Consider the following 25,833-nt stretch of genomic DNA (forward strand, 5'->3'; position numbering starts at 1 on the left):
AGGCTGCGGTTGAAAGGTCGGTGCCTTTCTCTGTTGGGGAGTGACTTGAGGTAAAAAAGTGGATTTCCCGGCAGTAGCCGTGGCCACCAAGTCTGATAGACCAACTCCAAATAACTCCTCCCCTTTATACGGCAAAACCTCCATGTGACGTTTTGAATCCGCATCGCCTGTCCACTGTCGTGTCCATAAGGCTCTTCTGGCTGAAATGGACATAGCACTCACCCGAGATGCCAGTGTGCAAATATCCCTCTGTGCATCACGCATATAGATAAATGCATCCTTTATTTGTTCTAACGACAGTAAAACATTGTCCCTATCTAGGGTATCAATATTTTCAATCAGGGATTCTGACCAAACTACTCCAGCACTGCACATCCAGGCAGTTGCTATAGCTGGTCGTAGTATAACACCTGCATGTGTGTATATATTCTTTTGAATAACTTCCATCTTTCTATCTGATGGATCCTTAAGTGCGGCCGTCTCAGGAGAGGGTAACGCCACTTGTTTGGATAAGCGTGTGAGCGCCTTGTCCACCTTAGGGGGTGTTTCCCAGCGCGCCCTAACCTCTGGCGGGAAAGGGTATAATGCCAATAACTTTTTTGAAATTATCAACTTTTTATCAGGAGCAACCCACGCTTCATCACACACGTCATTTAATTCTTCTGATTCAGGAAAAACTGTTTGTAGTTTTTTCACACCATACATAATACCCTGTTTTACGGTATCTGTAGTATCAGCTAAATGTAACGTCTCCTTCATTGCCAAAATCATATAACGTGTGGCCCTACTGGAAAATACGTTTGAATTTCTACCGTCGTCACTGGAATCAGTGCCCGTGTCTGGGTCTGTGTCGACCGACTGAGGCAAAGGGCGTTTTACAGCCCCTGACGGTGTTTGAGGCGCCTGGACAGGCATTAATTGATTGTCCGGCCGCCTCATGTCCTCAACTGACTGTTTAAGGGAAGATAAACCATCACGTAATTCCACAAATAAAGGCATCCATTCTGGTGTCGACCCCCTGGGGGGTGACATCTGCATATTTGGCAATTGCTCCGCCTCCACACCAATATCGTCCTCATACATGTCGACACCACGTACCGACACACACCGCAAACTCACAGGGAATGCTCTAATGAAGACAGGACCCACTAGCCCTTTTGGGGAGACAGAGGGAGAGTCTGCCAGCACACACCACAAAGCGCTATATATACACAAGGGATATCCTTATATTAAGTGCTCCCTTATAGCTGCTTTAATATATATATATATAGCCATTAATGTGCCCCCCCTCTCTGTTTTACCCTGTTTCTGTAGTGCAGTGCAGGGGAGAGACCTGGGAGCCGTTCTGACCAGCGGAGCTGTGACAGAAAATGGCGCCGTGTGCTGAGGAGATAGGCCCCGCCCCTTTTTCGGCGGGTTCTTCTCCCGCTATTTTTCCAGTCAGGCAGGGGTTAAATATCTCCATATAGCCCCTATGGGCTATATGTGAGGTATTTTTAGCCTTGTATAAGGTTTATATTTGCCTCTCAGAGCGCCCCCCCCCAGCGCTCTGCACCCTCAGTGACTGCCCAGTGAAGTGTGCTGAGAGGAAAATGGCGCACAGCTGCAGTGCTGTGCGCTACCTTATGAAGACTGAGGAGTCTTCAGCCGCCGGTTTCCGGACCTCTTCACGCTTCAGCATCTGCAAGGGGGTCGGCGGCGCGGCTCCGGGACCGGACTCCACGGCTGGGCCTGTGTTCGATCCCTCTGGAGCTAATGGTGTCCAGTAGCCAAGCAGCAAATCCACTCTGCATGCAGGTGAGTTTACTACTTTCCCCCTAAGTCCCACGTTGCAGTGATCCTGTTGCCAGCAGGACTCACTGTAAAGAAAAAAACCTAAACTAAACTTTCTCTAAGCAGCTCTTTAGGAGAGCCACCTAGATTGCACCCTTCTCGTTCGGGCACAAAATCTAACTGGAGTCTGGAGGAGGGTCATAGGGGGAGGAGCCAGTGCACACCACCTGACCTAGTAAAGCTTTACTTTTTTGTGCCCTGTCTCCTGCGGAGCCGCTATTCCCCATGGTCCTTTCAGGAACCCCAGCATCCACTTAGGACGATAGAGAAAATTTCTAATTAAGAAAGAAATGTTACATTAAGTAGATCGCATTTATATGTCCTCCTTAGGGTCAGTTGTGTGGCGAGGGACAAGATTTGCTTCTGTGTGACCACATATTTATGACTGGAAGCCACCAGCACTGGTTTTGCCTATTATATTGACTAGGAATAATTTGAATTGGTCCTGGACCACCAACCCAGGGCACCCCAGCAAGTGTCCCGAGGCACCCCAGGGCGCCACGGCACACAGTTTGGGAACCTCTGCTCTAATGAATGAGCAACCTCAATAAAGTCTAAGTTTAGACAGCTAAAAATAACTGAACTAAATTTCAATATGTTCCAGCTTGTTTGAACTTAAATGTTTACATGTGTGGTGGATAATAGACAGAAAGGCAAAAGGTCTACAGTCAGTAGATCAACACCATATGGTTGACAGTCAATAGGTCTATAGGTGCAAAAGTCGAAAGTGTCAAAAGGTCGACATGTAACAGGTAGACTGTACAAAAGGTCGACAGGCACATTAGGTCATGGTTGACATGACAATAGTCGACACACATGTCGACACACTTTTCCCCATGTTTTTACAACATTTGCTGAATTTACGATCCATGTCACAAACTATTACCTTTAGCAACCTTGTGGTGAGCGAAGCAAGCAACCACGCCAGAAGCATGGCGAGCAAAGCGAGCCCACACGGATATGCAGTTCTAATTTGGGTCATATATGGTTAAACATACAAAATAACCTCCACCCAAAAAAACCTTGTGTCAACCGTTTTTGTGTCGACCATTTTCATGTTGACCTATTTACTCTGTTGACCTTTGTACCTGTCGACCTAGTGACTGTCCATATGGTTTCGACCTATTGACTGTAGACCTTTTGACTGTCTATCTCTTAATCCACACCTGGCTGCATTAGGCTTGATTCAGAGATGGACGCAGTACACACATCAGCAGTGTCTATATATGGAGGCACCTTGTGTACATAGACACCTCCTGCAGGCCTCTGAGGATGCAGTATCGGAAACACTGCCATCTGAGTAGCCCTCAGGTTACACAGCGTGGATGGTGTTTTCACTCTGTCTGGGCCAGGAAATCTGCATTGGAAGATGCAAACCTACAACTGGGGTGCAAGTGCAACACAACCACATTATGTAGAACGTTCCCCATCGCCAACCCTGTGCCTGCCCCCCAACAGCTGCAGAATGTCAATGATGGTGCGGCTTGGGGGCACTGAGAGCGACGAAGCAGGACTTGTTCTTCAGACTTGTTCTTGGACAGCCCATCCACCATCTGGTTTGCGTTCCTCCGTGGGCACGGTGTGCTTCATTCGGATCTTTCCGTGCCGGGTATAGCATACTACTATACCCATGTCACGTTTCCCACACATGCATTTGGTTCTTGTATGGCTCATCTCCCACAGTGTAACCTTGGCAGTGCGCCCAACATGGCTGCCTCATCTGGTGCACTTGTGGATGGGATGAAAAATACATGGACCTGATGGTTTTGTTGGAACCCTCCTCTGAACTTTACAACTCTGCAATCTCCCCATTTTGTGTTATCTCTTCTATGGGTGGACTACTCCACCCTGGGTAATCCTACGGAGTGCGCCCAAGATGGCTGCCGCACCTGGTACCTTTTGAGGGTGGAATACACAACCCTTGGAAGTTATTACCCAAAAGGCCTACATCAATAATGCATTATGCTTTCTGTGTGCTCAAGGTTTTCTTTTATGTCTGTGTGGCTTATCTATTGCTGTATTACTTAAATCATCTGTATTATGCTGCCTTTTCAGACCTGATCGCTGCTGTGCGTTTTCGCTAGAGATGAGCGGATTCAGATTTACTCGGATTTACTCGATTCTCAAAACGGCATCTTATTGGCTATTCAAAACACGTGACATCCGTGAGCCAATAAAATGCCGTTTTGAGAACCGAGTAAATCTGAGTAAAACCGAATCCGCTCATCTCTAGTTTTCGCACAGGTCTGAACTGCGCATGCGCAGGCGCCACAGTGCGCCGGCACATGCCAGAGATTCGATCGGCATCTCACCCCAGCGATTGACAGGCAGAGGCGGAAGTCGCATAATTTATCCCTGCCCCCTACCCGTGGACCCGTGAATCCCGGGATTTTGGCAGTAGGGATTAATTATGAAAAGTTTCAGGGCTTGAGAGGGACAATTTTTTTTTCAAATTTGAACCAGTTCTAATAATTTAGCCTTTTAACTAATTGTTGTGTATGGAGACACTTACAGATGGAGCCTCGCTCATCTATCCTACTCTGGTGCGCCTATGTGCACCAAGTTTTATTAGCATAAGCCTTTCATCTATTGTTCTCTGCTGCAATAAATACAGAGAGAACAATACAGCAGGGGATTAAGTCATTACAGCAGGGGATTAAGTCATTACAGCAGGGGATTAAGGGGGTCATTGCGAGTTGATCGTAGCCGTGCTAAATTTAGCACAGTTACGATCATGTTCCCAGACATGCGGGGGGATGCCCAGCACAGGGCTAGCCCGCTCTGCATGTCTGTCCGCCCCCCCCCCCCCCCCCCCCGCTCCCACAAGTACAAAAGCATCGCACAGCGGCGATGCTTTTGTACTTGTTAAGTAACTCCCGGCCAGCGCAGCTCCTGCGGCTGACCGGGAGTTGCTCGTTGCTGCCCCTGGTCGCAGCGGCTGCGTGTTACGCCCTCCCCGGCGTATTGGGGGCACGGTATGGTCAACGCAGGTGTGGCTGGACCGCGCTCCCAAAACGGCAGGCAAACGCCGCTGGGCCGACCCCTCCCACCCAGCGACCGCCTCTGCCTGTCAATCAGGCAGAAGATCACTAGGGAACGACGACCTTCGGGCGCCGGCGCATGTGCAGTTCCGACCCGATCGCTGCGCTGCGAACAACTGCAGCGAGCGATTGGGTCGGAAAGACCCTCTAAGTCCAACAGCACTGGCACAGTTAATCCTATTAAAGGGATAGATGAGAAGGGCTCCATCTGTATAATGGAATACGTAGTTATTATACAACAATATTTACAGAAAATGACATTCAATCATTCCTTTTATTCTGTTTGTGAAATTCCATTTGTCCAGAAAACTACCTACCAGAGTTCCTCTAACACAGTGTTCTTCTCCAACATGCCAGCTAGCGCCTGTCCTCCCACGCTTCCTATGTTGTTGCCCACCAAGCTGAAAATCAAGAGAGTGAATAAAGTTATAATATTGTAAAACCAATTCATATGATATTATTTCATTTTGTCTTCTGGATTAATTAAAGGAATTACTAAAATGACAAACTACATCTAGAGATGAAGATGTCTTCGGGGGGAAAGCGATGTCATAAGAATGCCTTGATATGTAATTTAGAATGAGATGGAACCGAGTTCATTTACAGGAATAAAAAATGAATACAAATGTTTTACTGTGAAACGCCGTATCTTCCTCTGCCCACAGGATGAAGTAAAACACACAGGTCATTTACTGTATGAAGCGCACCTGGGGCCCGATTCAGATGTGGTTGGAGGGTGCATCACTGCTGCTGCCATGCACACAGATATGGTAATGCAGCAGGTATAAGTAGATGACTCCAGCATGCATTAGTGATCCGTGCTGCATCCTAGGATGCAGCATCAGATCACATGCGACACCATTATCCGCCTGCTGGCCCACTGGTACTTTGTAGCATGAGCCACACTACAATTGGGGTCTGAATCAAGACCTTGGTGACATTAGGATTGGCACTAGTGCAGCTGGATGGTCTGTCCAGGCCCAGCATATGTTAGGGAACACTCCTACTCCTGCTCTCAGAAGATGCTGCAAGAATACAGTGCAATAAATACTCCTGCCACTTTAGTACCATCCCTTTCAATAACAAAAATGTGGGTTTTCCAGCAAAATATTACAGAAGCCTTATCTGTGGCTTTTAAAAACAATGACAGTAAGGTGTGCTGGGGCAGTCTTTACTATGTGTGGCAAGTATGGGTGTGAAACTTCTTATTGCATTGCCTATAAATGTGCTCCTGAGCTGAAGTGGCACAAAACAATGAACTTCTGCCCTGTTGCTGTGCCAGTGCTGATTTTCTGCAAACGTCTTGAGCCATAAACCAATGCTTGTTAGTGTCACAGATGTTAGGGACCCATCCGTTGCAGTTCACCTTGATGTGTGCATTTTTGGCTAAACGTGCTAAGAACCTCACTTATTCTCCCATGTTATTAGTAGTGTTTATCAAAATTACTTTGACTGTCAGTGCTTAAAGTGTGCACCTGCATTTTCTTTTTCCTGCATGATACTACATGTCTCAGAATGGTAGCACCTCTTATTATGGTTAAAATTCGGGTGTGCAGTCCAAAGTCACAGATAAGTAACAGGTGTATTGCGGAAGAAAGTCATTATCTAGCGAAAGTCTATACCCAGGGAGGTCTTGAAAGCCACAGATATAGAGTAGATGTTGGTCACTAACAAGCCAAGGTTTATACACATGGAAGTCTCAGAATCAGTGTCAGACTGGGGCATGAAGGGCCCACCGGGAGAAGGCAGTGGTAGGGGCCCATGCTTAAGAAATGTGGCCAACCACATAGGCTTGGCCTCTCATTATAGAGGACATAGCCTGCAGACAAAATGGATACTGTAGTGCATGACCTGTTCATACAGGTTCCTGCTCTACCAGGTAACTAACCCTGTAATAGAGCAACAATGAATAATTCAAGTGCACTGTCTGAAACCTGACTTTAGAAGAAGAGGTGGGGCCCTTAGGCAGTGGGGCCCATCAGGGTTTTCTCCTGTAACCCTATGAGCCAGTCCAACCCTGCTCAGAAGCCACCATACCAATAAAGCTAGCCAATTGCTGCATGCTTGCCCCTATATGAAAGGTAAATGGCACCAGTAACACAGTCAGGGTTCAATACAAGGGTTTACAAACGAGTGGGCCTGGTAAGAACACTTCAGGTGTGGCACACAGAGTACTGTGAAAGCACATGGTAACTAAGGGAAATATAGCATACAGAATTTATTTAACAATTTTAACAAATCTTCTATTATTATATTATTGCAAAACAAATTACAAGTTATAATACTAAATGGCTAACAGTCCACAGGAAGCAGTTTGTGAGAAATAGAGGACAGAAGTAAACTTGATAACCTTGTAGCTAGATGACTGACGTTATGGGGAAATTTTACAGAAATTGAGTTTCATTGTGGAACAGGCTGTTTTGCAAAGAAGGAAGCTTTCGGTAATACAAGCTTGAAGTCACTGTCCATTGCCATTACTTAAAATGCCATTATGCAGTTTATATGGAAATTCACATTTAATGGAATTAATAGACTGTGACAACGGCCTTTTCACTCTGCGTGGTATGGCTGGGTTAGTATTAGAAACACTTAAGGCCAAATTTCATGGCCAAATAAGGTAACAGGCAAATTATTTGCTTAACAGTTTTGAAAATGGAATTAATCGCTATTTGTAATTCTCCATGACAGCATATATTTTTATAGCACTTTGCAAATGTGTTCCATTGTTATTACTGGTAATAATGAAAATGATAAGAGCAGAAAAAGTTAGGAAATAAAAACATTAAGGGCTCATTCATACATGCAGCTTCCATCAGTGTGATGATGGCATGACCTAAGGTCACATCAGCATAAGTCACATCAGAGAGCGTGCTGTGGAGGAACGAAGCACAGGAAAGACAGATAAAGTAAGTAAATTATGGGAGTTTGTTAAAGAGATGGGTTGGGATTGGATTGCTGGAGACACACAAGGGGTGAGACTTGGTGGCTGGAGACACAGGGGTAAATGTATGAAGCAGTGAAAACTGTGGAGTAGTGAGCCAGTGGAGAAGTTGCCCATGGCAACCAATCAACATTGAAGTAAAATTTATAATTTGCATACTATAAAAAAAATAAAGAGCAGCTGATTGGTTGCCATGGGCAACTTCTCCGCTGGCTCATTTCTCCACTCTTAGCACTGCTTCATACATTTACCCCACAATGTTGGGGGAGACTAGATGGCCGGAGACACAATGTTGGGGGCAGGGCCGGCTCCAGGCCTACTAGCACCCTGAGCGAGAAAATGTGAAAGCGCCCCCTAACCCCTAGGCGCGCGCGCTTCGGGGAAAGTGGGCGTGGCCTCCTGGGAAAGTGGGTGTGGCCTCGTAACTTCATATTATTAAACTATAAATAAATATATTTTTTCACACCCCCTCTATGCACACAATTAGCAGCCTTATGCAGAACAGCCACAGTAGTGTTCCTTACACACAATGTCTCCAGTGTAGTGCCAGCTACACATGACATGCCCCGCAGCAGTGCCAGCAACACATGACATGCCCCGCAGCAGTGCCAGCAACACATGACATGCCCCGCAGCAGTGCCAGCTACACATGACATGCCCCGCAGCAGTGCCAGCTACACATGACATGCCCCGCAGCAGTGCCAGCTACACATGACATGCCCCTCAACAGTGCCAGCTACACACAATAGACCCCCAGCAGTGCCAGGTACACATGATAGTGTTCACGTTTTAGGGCAGGGTGCTGATCACAAGGAGGGCACATTTTTAAGTAAGGAGGGCAAAATGATGTACATACTGTAATGCTTGGTGCTCCTCCATCCACATGCTGAAGCAGGGACAGTGCGCGCCGAAGGCGCGCAGCAAAAATTTAGGGGCGTTGCTTCGTGGGGAAGGTGCATGACCACAGAATAGTGGCAATTCGCATTACACCACATAGTAGTGCAGCTAATACATATTGCACCAGGTAACCTCCTATACACTTTGCGCCAGGCAGAGCACGTTAGACACTTTGCGCCAGGCAGAGCACGATAGACACTTTGCGCCAGGCAGAGCACGATAGACACTTTGCGCCAGGCAGAGCACGATAGACACTTTGCGCCAGGCAGAGCACGATAGACACTTTGCGCCAGGCAGAGCACGATAGACACTTTGCGCCAGGCAGAGCACGATAGACACTTTGCGCCAGGCAGAGCACGATAGACACTTTGCGCCAGGCAGCGCACGATAGACACTTTGCGCCAGGCAGCGCACGATAGACACTTTGCGCCAGGCAGCGCACGATAGACACTTTGCGCCAGGCAGCGCACGATAGACACATTGCCTAGCCACAGACGCCTAGTAGATACACTACATGATATGCCCCCCAGCAGTGCCAGCTACACGTGACATGCCCCCCAGCAGTGCCAGCTACACGTGACATACTCCCCAGCAGTGCCAGCTACACGTGACATGCCCCCCAGCAGTGCCAGATACATAAATGGCCACACAGTGCAGATATGCCCCCAGTGCCAGATACATAAATGCCCCCACAATGCCAGATACATAAATGACCACACAATGCCAGATACATAAGTGCCCCCACAGTGCCAGATGCATCAATGACCCCACAGTGCCAGATACATAAGTGCCAGATACATAAATGCCCCCAGTGCCACAAAACATAAATGCCCCCACAGTGCCAGATAAATAAATGCCCGCCGTGCCACAAAACATAAAAGCCCCCACAGTGCAGATATGCCCCCACAGTGCCAGAAACATAAATGCCCCCAGTGCCAGAAACATAAATGCCCCCACAGTGCAGATATGCCCCCACAGTGCCAGAAACATAAATGCCCCCACAGTGCAGATATGCCCCCACAGTGCCAGAAACATAATGCCCCCACAGTGCAGATATGCCCCCACAGTGCCAGAAACATAATGCCCCCACAGTGCAGATATGCCCCCACAGTGCCAGAAACATAATGCCCCCACAGTGCAGATATGCCCCCACAGTGCCAGAAACATAATGCCCCCACAGTGCAGATATGCCCCCACAGTGCCAGAAACATAATGCCCCCACAGTGCAGGTATGCCCCCACAGTGCCAGAAACATAATGCCCCCACAGTGCAGATATGCCCCCACAGTGCCAGAAACATAAACGACCCCACACAGTGCCAGACAGATTTTAACTTACCTGTCACTGACACTGCGGTGCTGAGAGCCGGGAGTACTGCTGTGGGCGCGGGCGGGTGGGCGGGCCGCGGACGGAGGAACGATACTGTCTGCGCGCTATGCACGCTGCGCGGCGCCGGCGTCCAACGTCAGACGCCGGCGCCGCACAGCGAGCGCGCACACAAGCGGCCGGGAGTGGGACAGGCAGACTGGCTGGCTCCAGGCAGGAATATGGCGGCCGCAGCGTGCGGCGCTCTATAAGAGTGGCGCCCCGCGCGGCCGCTCTAGTCGAACATGCCTGGAGCCGGCCCTGGTTGGGGGAGACTAGATGGCAGGGGACACAATGTGGGAGACTAGATGGCCGGAGACACAATGTGGTGGGAGACTAGATGGCAGGGGACACAATGTGGGAGGAGACTTGATGGCTGGAGACACACACGGGGGAGAGATTTGATGACTGGAGACACAAGGGGGAGAGAAATGTTGTCTGGAGACACACAAGGGGCAGAGACTTGGTTGGAGACACGGGTCTATTTACTAAAGTGCAGGATTCCAGATGTAGAGAGGCTGCCCATAGCAACCAATCAGAGTCTGGCTAATATCTTCTAGAAGGTCCTAGATAAATGATAAGCAGATCTGATTGGTTGCTATGAGCAACATCTTCACATCTGAAATCCACACTTTAGTGAATACACCGACCGGAGACACACAAGGGGGAGAGATTTGATGGCTGGAGACATGGACACCCTCTACCTCCCTAATCAGCCACTGTCACAAGGCCACAACCATTTGGTGGGGCCATGCTCCCTTCTCTGGTGCGTGTGCCTTTGAAGCACGCAAAGGGTCCCACATTAGGGGGGGAGGTCTAGGAACTGCAGACATAATTTTGCCTAGGGTATCAAATTGGTTAGGGTCTTGCACATACATAGCATGCATACACATACAAACAGCATCCATACACATGTACCATACTTTACATACACAAAACATATCTACATACATACACACATACATACATACATACATACATAAACAGCATACATATACACAACATAAATACACAAACCAAGGGCTGACGACAGGAGGCTAACTGGCAGAGTCAGATACCAAGCAGCATGTGAGTGGAGCTGCTGTAGCAGAGAATGGGCAGCCGCTCCCTCAGTCAACTTTTGGCCTAATTCAGACCTGATCACAGCAGCAAATTTGTTTTTTAATGGGCAAAACCATGTGCAGTGCGGGGGGGGGGGGGGGGGGAGGGGCAGATATAACATGTGCAGAGAGAGTTAGATTTGGGTGGTGTGTGTTCAAACTGAAATCTAAATTGCAGTGTAAAAATAAAGCAGCCAGTATTTACCCTGCACAGAAACAAAATAACCCACCCGAATCTAACTCTCTCTGCACATGTTATATCTGCCTCCCCTGCAGTGCACATGGTTTTGCCCAACTGCTAACAAATTTGCTGCTGCGATCAGGTTTTGAGTTAGGCCCTGTATTCAGTGCACAGAGAGCTCTGATTTTTCCCTATTTTAGTAATTGCCGGGATTTTTATATGTCGGGATTTCAGTTGTTGTATTGGAACCTGTTTGGATTTTGTCCCTGCCGGTATTGTGGTTGTCTGTATTCTGTCCATGTCAGGATTTTGTCTGTTCCGATATTGTGGTTGTCGGTATTCTGTCCATGTCAGTATATTGTTTATGACAGTATTCTGGTTGTTGATACTGTGGATGTCGGTATTCTGTTTGTCAGTATTTTGGTGTTGTTATTATTGTTCATGGTGGTATTCTGGTTGTTGATATTGTGGATGTTGATATTCTCTGTGTCTGTATTCTGGTGTCGTTATTATGTCTGCTGGGATTTTATTCGCCAGTATATTACACCTAACCCCTCAGTGCTTGTGAGACAGCAATGCTAATAACTGTGTCACTGTGCTGCCCACATTAAAGAAAGCAGCTTGTACTGTTTTAAATGCTGGCAAAAAAAACTGCATACAGTTGTCTTCTTTTTTTTATTGATAATGGGCGCTGCGTACAATGGTAAAACTGCTTGACATTGGGTATAGATGGCTTACAACCATCGACAGACTACAACCATCGATAGACTATGACCATTCCTAGTATATTTGCATGAACTTGAACTTCAAAAAAAGTTCATAACAATCTTCTTTAAAAAAAAAATCTATATTCTTGATGTATCGGGAATGGATAACTGTTGATGATCACCAGTAGCGGTTCTTGCCACGGGCAAGCAGGCTTTTTGCCCAGGGCGCCGCTGTCCCCAGGGCGCCGCCGCAGCAAGAGCCGCTACTGATCCCCGCTCCCCTCTCCCACCGGCTGCAGCAGGCGCTGTGGGCTGTGTGGGCAACCGCTGCAGCCGGCTCGACTGACAGACACTAGACGTCATAATTGACCTCTAGTGTCAGTGCGGCGCTGCTATGGGAGAGATGTCATGACGTCTCTCCCATAGAGAGGAGCCAGCGGCCGGAGACGAAGGGCAGCGCAGCAGCGGTCCTGGAAGCAGGAGCTGGGCTGGTAAGTATTGTGTAGTTGTTGTTGTTTTTTTATTGTGTGTGTTTGTAAGCGGCACTACTGGGGCACAACTACAGGGGGCAGAACTACTGGGGGCACTACTATTGAGGGCACTACTATTGAGGGCACAGCTACCGGGGGCAAAGCTACTGGGGCACAACTACTGCGGGCACAGCTAGGGGGCGCTGCTACTGGGGGCACAGCTACTGGGGCAAATCTACAGGGGGCACAGCTACAGGGGGCACAACTACTGGGTTCACAACTACTGGGGTCACAACTACAGTGGGAACAACTACTGGGGTCACAACTACAGGGGGGCACAAGTACAGGGGATAACTGTGGCCCCGCCTCTATTTTTGGGCGCACCAGCTCTATTTTACCGGGGAGGGTGCACCACAGGAAACTTTCGCCCTGGGCGCCACAAGGTCTAGAAGCCGAGGCTCTGCTACTGTTATATACTCCATCAGCTGTCTCTCTCTGCAGTTGCCGGGTCTGTGCAGGGGGACACCGTGCTGCCGGCTGCGTTTCCCCAGTGGCAGCAGAGAGGAGTAGCTGCCAGAATGGGGGCAGAGGCGCTGTATGGACACAGTTCCCCGGTGGCTGCTCCTCTCTGCAGCTGCCGGGTATATACAGGGTACAGTTAGCTGCTCCTCTCTGCAGCCGCAGGGTGGCGGGTGCTGCCAGGCTCCCCCAATCACTGCGAAAAGCAGTGAGTGGCAAACACTAGAGGGGGAATCCAAGGTTGCAGAGGGGCCAGGAGGTTCATCTGAGATTGGTGACTGCTGGAAGATATCCTTACGGCAACCAGACAATGGGCGTTTCTGACTAGTGCGGCCAAGCAACCATGTAAGGGAAAGCCCAGCCTGGCATGGTCACATCAGATGCGACCATGCCAGTCAAGTGTTTAACTGTTTGCACCATTTGGATGTAGTGGAAAGGACAAGTTTGCCGCGTTTAGCACTAGAAGGAAAATAGACATGCAGAATACACTAGCTCTTCTGTGGGGAACCTTCGTCAGATCAAGTGATATATTAATGGTTATTTCCCTCAGTGTAAAAACTGTAACATAATCTACTTTTCTACAATGCATATCAACACAACAATCATATACAGTAAGTCTCTACTGTACCTGAGCCACACCAAACTCTTGTTGTTTTGTAACACATCAGCAATAGCTTTTGCCCCAAGATCGCCTACTTGATTACCCCACAGCCTGAAAGTGAAGCAGTGTATTAGCAACAAGGCCCATTATCAACATTAAAAATCACCGTTTTCATGATTTATCTTCCTTACCCTAGGTATTGTATAGATTTATTTTCACTTAGTCCTCTGGCTAGTATCTGTCCTCCAACTTCATTGATAAAGTTATTCCCCAGCCTTAGGAAACAAAAAGAGCATAACGAGTACCACATTATTAATTACCAAACTGGGACGCGCTTGTACAACATAAACGGTTCTTTCCAATGTGTTAGAATTATTGTATGCAGAAATGATGAGAAGGGATGTTGAAAAATGAATTGAAAGAAGATATTTATGAAATGGTTGTAATGACAAAAGGTGGTACTCCGAAGCTATCAAATGTCAACTGTCATTTCTCTATCCTGGTCTAGAACCAATATTACGAGTAACAGACTATGAAGTAAAAAGCAGAAGCGCGTGAAATGTCTTAATAATGCCTATAGAGTACACCCAAAGTTAAATAATACAACAAAATAAGGAGATTTATGGTAAGAACTTACCTTTGTTAAATCTCTTTCTGCGAGGTACACTGGATTCCACAGGGAATAATATTGTGGGTGTAGAGTAGGATCTTGATCCGAGGAACCAACAGGCTAAAAACTTTGACTGTTACCAAGATGCTCAGCGCCGCCTCCTCTATAACCCCGCCTCCATGCACAGGAGCTCAGTTTTGTTAAACAATCCAATGCAGTAGCAGGTAAAAGAGACGACAACCGTTAGTAGCCACAGACACCACATTCTCACGACAGGAGAAGGTATCAGCGGCTAATGCCATACCAACCCAAAGAAGCTAAGTGCGTCAGGGTGGGCGCCCTGTGGAATCCAGTGTACCTCGCAGAAAGAGATTTAACAATGTAAGTTCTTACCATAAATCTCCTTTTCTGCTGCGGGGTACACTGGTATTCCACAGGGAATAACATCGGGGATGTCCTAAAGCAGTTCTTTATGGGAGGGGACGCACTGTAGCGGGTACAAGAACTCGGCATCCAACGGAGGCATCCTGGGAGGCGGAAGTATCGTAGGCATAGAACCGTATGAACGTGTTCACTGAAGACCACGTAGCCGCCTTGCACAATTGTTCAAGGGTCGTAACATGGCAGGCCGCCCAAGAAGGTCCAACAGACCAAGTAGAATGGGCTTTGATGGTAGCAGGAGCTGGAAGGCAGCCTGTACATAAGCATATGCAATCACCATTCTAATCCATCTGACCAAGGTCTGTTTGTTAGCAGGCCAGCCACGTTTGTGAAAACCAAACAGTACAAAGAGAGAATCAGACTTCCTAATGGAGGTTGTCCTCTTTACATAGATACAGAGAGTCCGTACCACATCCAAAGACCGCTCTTTGGAGGATAAATCCGGAGAGACAAAGGCTGGAACCACAATCTCCTGGTTAAGGTGGAAAGAAGACACCACCTTAGGTAGATAACCAGGGCGCGTCCGAAGAACCGCCCAGTCACGGTGAAAAATCAGATAGGGGGACCTACAAGACAAGGCACCCAAATCTGATACCCGTCTAGCAGAGGCAATAGCCAGCAGAAACAAGACCTTGAGGGAAAGCCACTTAAGGTCCGCAGATTCAAGAGGTTCAAACGGAGACTCTTGCAAAGCCTTCAGATCCACCAACAAATCCCAAGGAGCCACAGGTGGGACATAGGGAGGTTGAATCCGTAAAACACCCTGAGTGAATATATGAACATCAGGCAGAGTCGCAATTTTCCTCTGAAACCATACCGACAAGGCAGAAATATGAACCTTGAGGGAGGCCAGCCGAAGGCCCAAGTCCAGGCCCTGTTGGCCGTACTAAACTTGTAAATGTCATGATTGTTAGATGTGCACCAAGTAAAGTAAGCATTCCAGACCCTATGGTAAACCCGAGCAGAAGCCGGCTTATGGGCCTTCAACATAGTTTGAATGACCGCCTCAGAAAATCCTTTGGCCCTCAGTAAGTGTCACGATCCGGGTGTCTGTTCGCCATTTTTCTGCCAGTTAGGTGTCTCCTGAGATTGGCTCAGCGTGCCAGGCTCGGGTCATAACTGTGTTTTGGGTACATTTCATTGTTATGTTACCTACAGTGCCGGCTCAGCGGTCTTCTTAGTGTATTCACCTGGCCTGGTGTGGCGCTCTCTGCCCTTCACGGCCGTCGCCGCTGCACCCGTGGTCCTGCCGCATGGAGACTAAGTATGGCGTCCTCTGTGAACCGCGGCCGCTGCTGTCATCCCTGTGGTCACTGTGTCTGCAGCGTGGAGTCTTCTGTTGCCGCGGCCTCCGCCGCCATTATTGTTTGGCACATGGTTCTTTTCCCCTTCAAGCTCTGTCCATGGGCGCAGCCATGTTGGATAAGGTCACATGTCAAGTCTCTCACCAATCTGCAGCGCTGCTGGTGCCTGTGTCAAGTTGTCAGCCAATACCTGTCCACCAGTGGGTATAAGTATCCTGTCTCAGCTCCCAGGAAATTGTCAGTGCTTCAATTGTCTTCCAGTCTGCAGGTTCACCAGAGACTCTCCAGTGTTATATTCTGCAGTACAGTCTGACTCCCCTGTGTCCATATTCTGCGGTGCAGTCTGCTTCTCCTGGGACAACTCTCTACAGTGCAGCCTGCTTTTCCTGTGACAACTCTCTGCAGTGCAGCCTGCTTTACCTGTGACAACTCTCTACAGTGCAGCCTCCTTCTCCTGTGACAGCTCTCTACAGTGCAGCCTGCTTTCCTGGTGATAGCTCTCTGCAGTGCAGTCTGAATTTCCTGCTATTTGCACCCGGTGTCGGCAGAGTATATACTTTGGCTAACAGTAGCTATTCTCCAGCGGAACTCTGTTCACATGGTTCTCAGTCTCCCACATTATAGATAGTGCTACTCCTGCGATCTCTAGCATCATTCCTGTATTTCCTCAACGTTCTCAAGCATCATTCCTGTATTTCTTCAACGTTCTCACGCATCACTAAACACCCACAACTATTCTTTCAGGTTCTGGTCTCAAACCAGCTGAAGTCCAGAGACTTTCTTTATGTTTATTATTTGTTTCATCTTTTCATTACTTTTTTTATTTAATAAAAAACCTTAAAGTCATCCCCAGTTGTCGTGGTCACGCCTTCGAGCATTGGTGCTACAGCTATTACATATGTCTAGGAGTCCCATTATACCACCTAAGTTTCAGTTCCCATCAGCCCCTACAACTGAGGCTATCCCGCTACCAACACCAGCCCTCAGTTGTGACAGTAAGGAAGCTTCAAGAGCCACGCCATCAAAGCCAGTCGGGCCAAATCCTGGTAAACTCAAGGGCCCTGAATGAGGATGTCTGATCGTTGCGGAAGTAGAAAAGGACGCTCTAGCAAGAGACCGTGTAGGTCTGAGAACCAATGCCATATGGGCCACGCTGGAGCTATTAGAAGAAGGATTCCTCCTTCTTGCTTGAACTTCCTCACTACTCTGGGCAGGAGTGACACCGGAGGGAACACGTACGGCAGCTGAAAGCTCCATGGAATTGCCAGTACGTCCACAAATGCCGCTTGAGGATCCCTTGTTCTTGCTCCGAGGACCGGAACCTTGTGATTGTGTCGAGACGCCATCAGGTCTACATCTGGTAGGCCCCACTTGTCCACTAGGAGTTGAAATACTTCTGGATGAAGGCTCCACTCTCCGGCGTGTACGTCCTGATGACTAAGGAAGTCCGCTTCCCAGTTGAGGACCCCCGGAATGAACACTGCCGATATGGCTGGCAGATGGCGTTCCGCCGATTGAAGAATCTTTGACACTTCCAGTATTGCCATGCGGCTTCGAGTGCCGCCTTGATGATTGATGTACGCCACCGTGGTGGTGTTGACTGACTGTACTTGAACAGGCCTGTTCAGTACCAGATGCCAGGCCAGTTTCAGATCATTGGACACTGCCCGCAATTCCAGAATGTTTGTCAGGAGGAGAGACTCCTTCCTGGTCCACCGACCCTGAAGAGAGAGTTGCTCCAACACCGCGCCCCAACCCCTCAGACTGACATCCGTCGTCAGAAGGACCCAGTTGGAGATCCAGAAGGGACGACCCCTGCTCAGTCGTTGGTCCTGCAGCCACCGTGTCAGTGACAGACGGACCTCCGGAGACAAGGAGAACATTTGAGACCTGATCCGGTGAGGAAGGCCATCCCACTTAGCAAGAATCAGTTTCTGCAGAGGGTGGGAATGAAATTGAGCATACTCCACCTTGTCGAAAGCCGACACCATGAGGCCTAGTACTTGCATCGCCGAGTGTATCGACACACGCGGACGAGAGAGGAAGCAACGTATCTTGTCCTGAAGCTTCAGGACTTTCTCCTGTGACAAAAAACAACCTCTGGTTGTGTGTGTCCAACAACGCTCCCAGATGCACCATGCTCTGGGAAGTGACCAGGGATGATTTCTTCCAGTTGATGAGCCACCCGTGGGTTTGCAGAAACTGGACCGTCAGATCCAAATGATGTAGGAGAACATCTGGGGAATTGGCCAGGATCAGCAGGTCATCCAGATACGGCAGGATCCTGATGCCCCGACGGCGGAGTGAAGCAGTCATAACTGTCATGACCTTGGTGAAAATTCACGGAGCCGTGGTCAGACCAAACGGTAAGGCCCGCAATTGGTAATAGAGATTGCCAATAGCAAACCGCAGGTATTGCTGATGTGACATGGCAATAGGCATATGCAGGTAAGCATCCTGTATATCCAGGGATACCATATAATCCCCTGGTTCCAAAGCCAGGACAATAGAGCGAAGGGTTTCCATACGAAACTTGGAGACCCTCACAAACTTGTTCAAAGATTTGAGGTTGAGAATGGGTCGGGAGGAACCATTCGGTTTGGGGACTAGGAACAGCGTTGAATAGTACCCCCTGCCCCTCTGAGCCAAAGACACCAGCACTACCACTCCGGTGTCCAGGAGGGATTGTACCACTAAACGGAGAGTTGTTGCTTTCACCTGATCCGAAGGGATGTCCATCAGGCAACAGCGAGGAGAGGGACGTGTCTTGAAGGATATAGCGTATCCATGAGTGACGACTTCCCATACCCAAGCGTCTGAAGTGATCTTCAACCAGGGGGAGGCCCGGCCCATCATGCCGCAGGCTTGTCAGATTTGGAAGCCGGCTGAAAGGCAACCCAGGCACGTTTAGGCTTGGGCTTGGTGGTTTTGGAAGTGCGAGACTGTTTCGGGTACGCCTGACCCTTTGCTTTACCCGGAGGGTGAAAGGAATGAAAGGAAGTACTCTTAGCCTTCGGGGCTGAAGGAGTAGTACTAGGTAGACATGCAGTCTTAGCAGACGCCAAGTCAGCGACAATCTTGTTGAGATCCTCACCATAGAGGATGTTTTCTTTAAACGGGAGCACCACAAGGGTTTTCTTAGAGTCCAAATCCACCGACCAGGACCGCAACCAGAGAATACGGCGAGCCAAAATGGAAGTCGTAGCAGCCTTGGCCGCCAGAACACCTGCATCTGAAGCTGCTTCTTTAATGTAATGAGATGCAGTGACAATATAAGAGAGACAATGTCTGGCATGTTCAGAAAAATTGGAAGGAAACTCAGCCTCTATTTCCTGAGCCCACGTCTCAATAGCTTCTGCGGCCCAAGTAGCCACAATGGTGGGCCTATGCGCAGCCCCTGCAAGGGTATAGATAGCTTTTAAGTAGCCCTCCACACGCTTATCCGTCGGCTCCTTGAGAGAAGTGACGGTAGTGACAGGGAGAGCAGATGACACCACCAGCCGAGCGATTTGCAAATCCACCGACGGTGGTGTTTCCCAATTTTTACTAAATTCTGTTGCAAGGCGATAGCGGGATAGCATCTTCTTGTGCGGGGTGAATTTCTTTCCTGGGTTCTCCCAGGATTCCTGACGTATGTCAACCAAGTGGTCAGAATGAGGTAAAACCAAATTAGTAACCTTCTGACGTTTGAACCTGTCCGGTTTCTTAGATGTAGTAGCAGGTTCAGGATCATCATCAATCTGAAGAATGAGCCTGATAGCCTCCAATAGATCAGGAACATCCACCTGTGAAACAGATTCCCCATCAGAAACGCCATGATCAGAGTCTGTGGGGTCAGTATACACGCCATCTTCATTGGAAGAGGTATCCAGAACATGCATGGATTGAGAGGAAGTAACAGCCCGCTTAGAGAAGTTCTTAGGTTTAGTCTTAGGCGGGCGAGGGTCAGGAATACGTTTATCCAAAGAGTTATTCAAGTGATGTAACTGAGTGGACAGAGCATCTGTCCATGGCGGATTAACTGCAAGGAACCATATAAGGCTGATAAGGCACAGGAGGTCCCATAGGCAGGTCTAGTTACCAGCGTAGTCAGTAAATTAGAAAAGGCAGACCAAGGCGGGCCCTGATGTGCCCCCATTGTTACAAACTGACTGGGGGGTACAGAACCCCCAGAACCTGAACCCTCCGCAGCCATGTTATCCTCAATGCTTCTGGGACATCATAACCGCGCACGGCGGAATCAGCCCCAGACCCATCGCCCCTTGTAGCTGACATGATATGAAAGCGTAAACCACAGGCGACACAGTACAATATCAGCAAATATAATACCTAACACAACACCCCCGTGCAGTGTGACAGCACAAACAGAGGATTTCTGAGGTAAAATGTGACAGAAAAACACAGAGAAAAATACAAAATACGTATATCCTGTGAAATACCTATATTATCTAATAACCCTGACGCACAGAGCCCCCTCAGGTTACAGAATATAGGGATAGCAGTAAGAGTGAGATACACGGAGTAGAAATCACCCAGCAGCTATATGCACACACACACACACAGTCATATGTACAGTGCAGGAATTATGACAAACAATAAAACTGCAGTGGACTAGCAATACTATTACTGAGTAAAGCTATGAATATAAATAGATATAACAATGCACAGTAAAAACTGGATGAATGTCACAGGGTACTTGTACTAAATAACCCTGAAGTATGCACTTGTTATTAACTAACACTGTCTAAACGACATGTAGAATACTTAAATGTCCTGTAAATGCACAGCGCTGATTATGCAGGCGGCTTTACAGATGAGGCATCACCCAGCAGTCCCAGAATCAGCGCAGCTGTGTGTAATGGCGTCCAAACGCTGACAGGGAGTGAGGGAGACAGAGAGATGCAGCTCCAGGGCTGGAACATTTACTCTAAATGGCGCCCAGGGGCTGGGCGAGGGGCTACAGGTCAGAGCCTTATCCCCATGCTGGACTTCACCACTGGGTGCTGCGGGTCTTAATAAAATGGATTGTAGACTAATCCGACCTGTGCCCTTGCCCTGGTGGTCTAGTGGGGTCCTTGTACTGCCACAGTGTCCACGGCAGCGCGCGCGGCCCGCCTCCTAATGGCTGCGGAGGATCGCGATTTCCAGGGGGTCCTGCCTGGGGGACCCTCTTACCTCCTCCCTGAGTGCGGCCACGCGATCCCGGAGAACTTCGGTTAGTGTGTGTGCTCTGGGTGAAGAACCAGAGCCTCCGCTGTAAGTACCTGGCAACCAGGAACGCAGCGTATACAGCGCCACTGGGGGAGGTGATGGAGCTGCAGCAGGAGATATCAGAATGATATCTAGCACTAGAGTGCCTCTGCTGCAGCCCTTGAAGTCTTCTATCTTCTAAAAATAGCTCTCCTTAGGGCTGCTGGAGCAGACCTGCCTGTTAGCTGCCTGCACTGCAGGCACCAACTTACAAACTGAGCTCCTGTGCATGGAGGTGGGTTTATAGAGGAGGCGGCGCTGAGCATCTTGGGAACAGTCAAAGCTTTTAGCCTGTTGGTGCCTTGGATCAAGATCCTACTCTACACCCCCAATGTTATTCCCTGTGGAATATCAGTGTACCCCGCTGCAGAAAACAAAACTAATTTATCAAATCAGAAGTTTACATAGTTTACTATTTGTAAGGTAAATCTCTGTATTCACAATATTTTTATATTTTTTATTTTTACCTTAAGGACAAAAAGTTCTGTTTCTCCGTCAACATGTTTGCAATAGAATTCATGCATTCACTAGTCAGCTCATTGTTGAATAAACTTGAAAGATCAGAAGCAGTATTAGAAATAGTAAAGAGCTTTGTTATACATGACATTAAATTAGCTGTCTAGGGGCCTAATTCAGACCTGAGCCTGAAGCCCTTTGTGTAGTGTGCACGCGCAGTGGGCGCACTGCGCTCCCACACACAGTGAGATGTGAAAGCATCTCACTACTGCGATCGCCTCTGCCTGACTGACAGGCAGAAGCAGTTGTGGGGAGGGAGGGAGCGTGCCTGCGGTGTCTCAACACCGTTAGGGGGGATGCGGTCTGGACAACGCAGGTGCGTCTGGACCGTTGCTGGGGTGAGCCATGGTGGCTATGTGACGTCACGCGCAGCCGATGCGACCCACAACATGGCAAGTAGCCGCCTGCCCCAGCAGCTCCCTCCCCCCCCCCGCGCATGCACATCGGGCCACTGGGGATCTTACCTTCGGAACCTATGGCCAATCCCCCCTGTTCACATCGCAGCATATCGGAGGTAGGTAATATGCATTTTGCATGCAGGTTTTTTGTACTGTACTCTTATTTGCAGCAAATCAGTCCCAATACATTTAATTAGTCTATAACGAGTAAATAAAACACCTTTAACCAGCGCCCTACAGTGGCAAACGCAGGATTTGCATGGGGGGGTTTCCAGAACTGGGTGGAGCCAATCACGGGGGTGGGGACTGAGGTGACCCAGTATATGCTGGGTCCGTAAAACTAGTGTGTGTGTGTGTGTGTGTGTGTGTGTGTGTGTGTATATATATATATATATATATATATACATACATACATACATATCTACACATATATATACACACATATATATATATATATATATATATTGTATATATATATATATATATATATATATATATATACACATACATATACATAGCATATTAAACATGTATATATATATATATATATATATATAGTACACGTATATATACACATGTATATATATCACATGTGTATGTGTGTGTGTTTATATGTATGTATGTATATACATGTGTATATATGTATGCACATGGATATATATGTACTATAATTAAAAGAAAGTAAACTTTTATTAAGCACTTACAAGTGCCACCAGGAAGACAGCAGGCTGCAGAGGACGCTAGACAGCCATTAATAATACTCATGCAGCAAAAAAAACAAAAAAAAAAAAAACATTTTTTTTTTGTTTTTGGTGGAGGGGGGTTTCTGGGTGATCGGAAACCCCCCCTGGGTGCGCCACTGCCCTACTGAAGATGCTGCATAAACTGTGGTTACCTTTAATGCCCAAAGTAGAAAACTAATGATAAAACAAATCAGACAATATCATTATATAAATAGAAAATATAAAGTTCTGTGTGTGAGACACGGATGCAGTCCCTGCTGCCGATATTTTAGGGACATGTGTCACAAGCTGGATCCACAGTCTGCATGTGTCACACCGGTACAGCGGGTCCGGTCGCAGTGGCTTGTTCGCGACAGGAGACAAGGAGCTTTGCTGAAAATGAAGGCGTACCAAAACCAGCAGCATAGTTGTGTCGGCCATGCTGAAGAAGCCTAGGGTTGCCCAGAGGTCTGATGCTGCAACTGATGGTCGCACTGTTGGTCGCAATGTCTTCGGACGCAGGCAGCAGATCAGACAAGCCGGTAGCTGGTATCTATTTACACAAGACGCCTAATGCGACATTTGTGTCCAACTCTGAATCAGGCCCTATATTGTTTAACATTGGTAGCAACTGGAGAAAGGACACTTAGTAGATTCTCATTTACATCGCCAGGACACTTCTTTTGTTTCAATCCTGTACATGAGTCCGGGACTCCATTCACAATAACAGGGACTCTGTAGTTCCTATTTCTTATTCAGCAGTACTTTTATTGATTCATATTATTGATAGCAGTCTAATATAAGGAGTTACAACAGCATTGGAAAGATATATATCTTTACATTCTATTGGCTTTCTAATGAGATATATTTAATATTAATATTTATTTCTGATATTTATTTATTTGTATTTTTCATTAGTTTATTTGTTTAATTATACCTCATATTACATTTTTATATTGTCAAATATACGTCTTGCCAATATTTATTCTGCTGCATACATGCACTTATCATTTTATTAGCGCTATTCCATCCCCGGTTTTATTTCTTTCTATTATAGTGAGTGGCCACACACCCTTACTTACTATAGTAAGTGGCCACACACCCTTACTTACTATAGTGAGGGGCCACACACCCTTACTATAGTATAGTGAGTGGCCACACACCCTTACTTACTATAGTGAGTTGCCACACACCCTTACTTACTATAGTGAGCGGCCACACACCCTTACTTACTATAGTGAGTGTCCACACACCCTTACTTTTGGAATGTGCTGTTTTGGTATTTATACTCAACGCTTTGCGTTCTTGCTATACATTTTATTTAATAAATTAGTGCCTCGTCAACCATTGTTTAGATATAAATAGTTTTGTATTCCGCCACCTACCGCCTTGGAAAATACTATTTGAAACAAGTTCGTAGATGTGATGGGAGGTGTTACTCTGAATAACTGGAAGCATTGTGTAATAGGTCCTACACACTGGCCAATAACACTGAAAGATATGAACGATCTTGTTCAGTAATGAACAAGATATCGTTCATATCTTTCAGTGTGTAGGCACCAACGATGAATGAACTGCAGCCCCGCGCCCGTTCATCGTTGGTGCCGACTCGTTTATACATGCATGCCAATATGGACATATTAGCATGCAGAGCTATGGGGCTGGGTGACGGGGGGAGTGAAGAAACTTATCGGCCATCGGGCACCTTGGTGGCCAGTCTGGCAGTGTATAGAGCCCATTACTCATCTAATAAGATTCCTTCTTTTTTTTATTTAGAGTGCTGACAGCCATTCACAGTATGGAAGCATGGTCAGATACGACGTGGGGCCGCAGGAGGATTAAGTTTTTTGTATTGTTTTTTATTTCTGTGAATGGGTGAGTAGGGGCCCCAGTGCATTGCTTTGCTCAGGGCTTACTTTGCTGTTAAGATGGCACTGCATACTTGCCAACGCTCTCTGATTGTCAGGGAGACTCCCTGAAATAGTAACAAACTACCTGACTCCTTGAAAAGTCTAGAAATATCCCTGATTGCACCTTACTCCCAGGGGCTGGCTGGTAACTTTCAGCTTGGGGGGCAGATTCACAGGGAATGCAATACACAAATGGGCATGACAATAATCAGTAGCGGATCTTGCCACGGGCAAGCAGGACTTTTGCCCGGGGCGCCGCCTTCCGGAGGGCGCCGCACCATGGCAAGATCCGCTGCTGCTGTGGTGCCCCCCGCTGCCGCGGCCCGCTGTCCGTTGTGAAGGGAAACTAGACGCTTCGTGGGCTGCCCGCTGTGAAGGGAAACTAGACGCTACGCGTCTAATTTCCCTTCCTGGAGAGGACCTTCACTGTAATGATGTGCGGTGCGCGTTGACATCATCGAGCACCGCACAGCAAAGGTCCTCTCCACGAAGGGAACTAGACGCTTAGCGTCTAGTTTACCTTCGTGGAGAGGACCTTTGCTGTGGGGTGCGCGATGACGTCAACGCGCACCGCACATCCTACAACAGTATAGGGGGCGTAACTGACCACGCCCCCTGTATTAAGCCACGCCCCCTAATGCCGTCCGGGGCACCAGAAGCCCCGGAACCGGCCCTGACAATAATGTTGTGTGTGTGTAATGTGGGTGTGGTTTAAATATTTTATATAAAATAATGGGCATTACCTGTACACTGTATATACATTCAATTAGGTGTGAGGTTACCAAAAATCTCACACTTGTGCTAATCTATATCTGTCTCTAGCTGAGCAGCGGCCAGGGGGAGCGGGAAACATTAGAAATCAGAGATACATACTGTACATTCACATGGGTTCATCAGTGCCATTTCCTTGTATTGGTTATAAGGCACAATGATACCTATGGCTACATGCTTTTTTAAATAAGGTTTTCATACGTTTTCTTGTGGCCACTTATATGGAACAACTTGTAAAACACAATACACAAAGAAGT

At 47.7% G+C, this 25,833-nt stretch overlaps 1 protein-coding gene across 5 annotated transcripts in view; it reads right to left on the reverse strand.

Annotated features, from left to right (window-relative positions):
• Nucleotides 1-25,833, reverse strand: part of NOD2 (nucleotide binding oligomerization domain containing 2) — a 275,792-nt gene that overhangs the window by 45,543 nt on the left and 204,416 nt on the right. For 4 of the 5 annotated variants that reach the window (XM_063945319.1, XM_063945321.1, XM_063945322.1 and 1 more), the window contains 4 exons: nt 21,727-21,810; nt 13,846-13,929; nt 13,682-13,765; nt 5,192-5,275 (listed from right to left, as the gene is read on the reverse strand). In XM_063945319.1, coding sequence (XP_063801389.1) covers nt 5,192-5,275; nt 13,682-13,765; nt 13,846-13,929; nt 21,727-21,810 — 336 coding nt within the window. The remainder of the gene's footprint in view (nt 1-5,191; nt 5,276-13,681; nt 13,766-13,845; nt 13,930-21,726; nt 21,811-25,833) is intronic. The other variant, XM_063945323.1, reaches the window with a different exon arrangement.

Source organism: Pseudophryne corroboree, chromosome 11, assembly GCF_028390025.1.
Source record: "Pseudophryne corroboree isolate aPseCor3 chromosome 11, aPseCor3.hap2, whole genome shotgun sequence".
NCBI classification, from domain to species: domain Eukaryota; kingdom Metazoa; phylum Chordata; class Amphibia; order Anura; family Myobatrachidae; genus Pseudophryne; species Pseudophryne corroboree.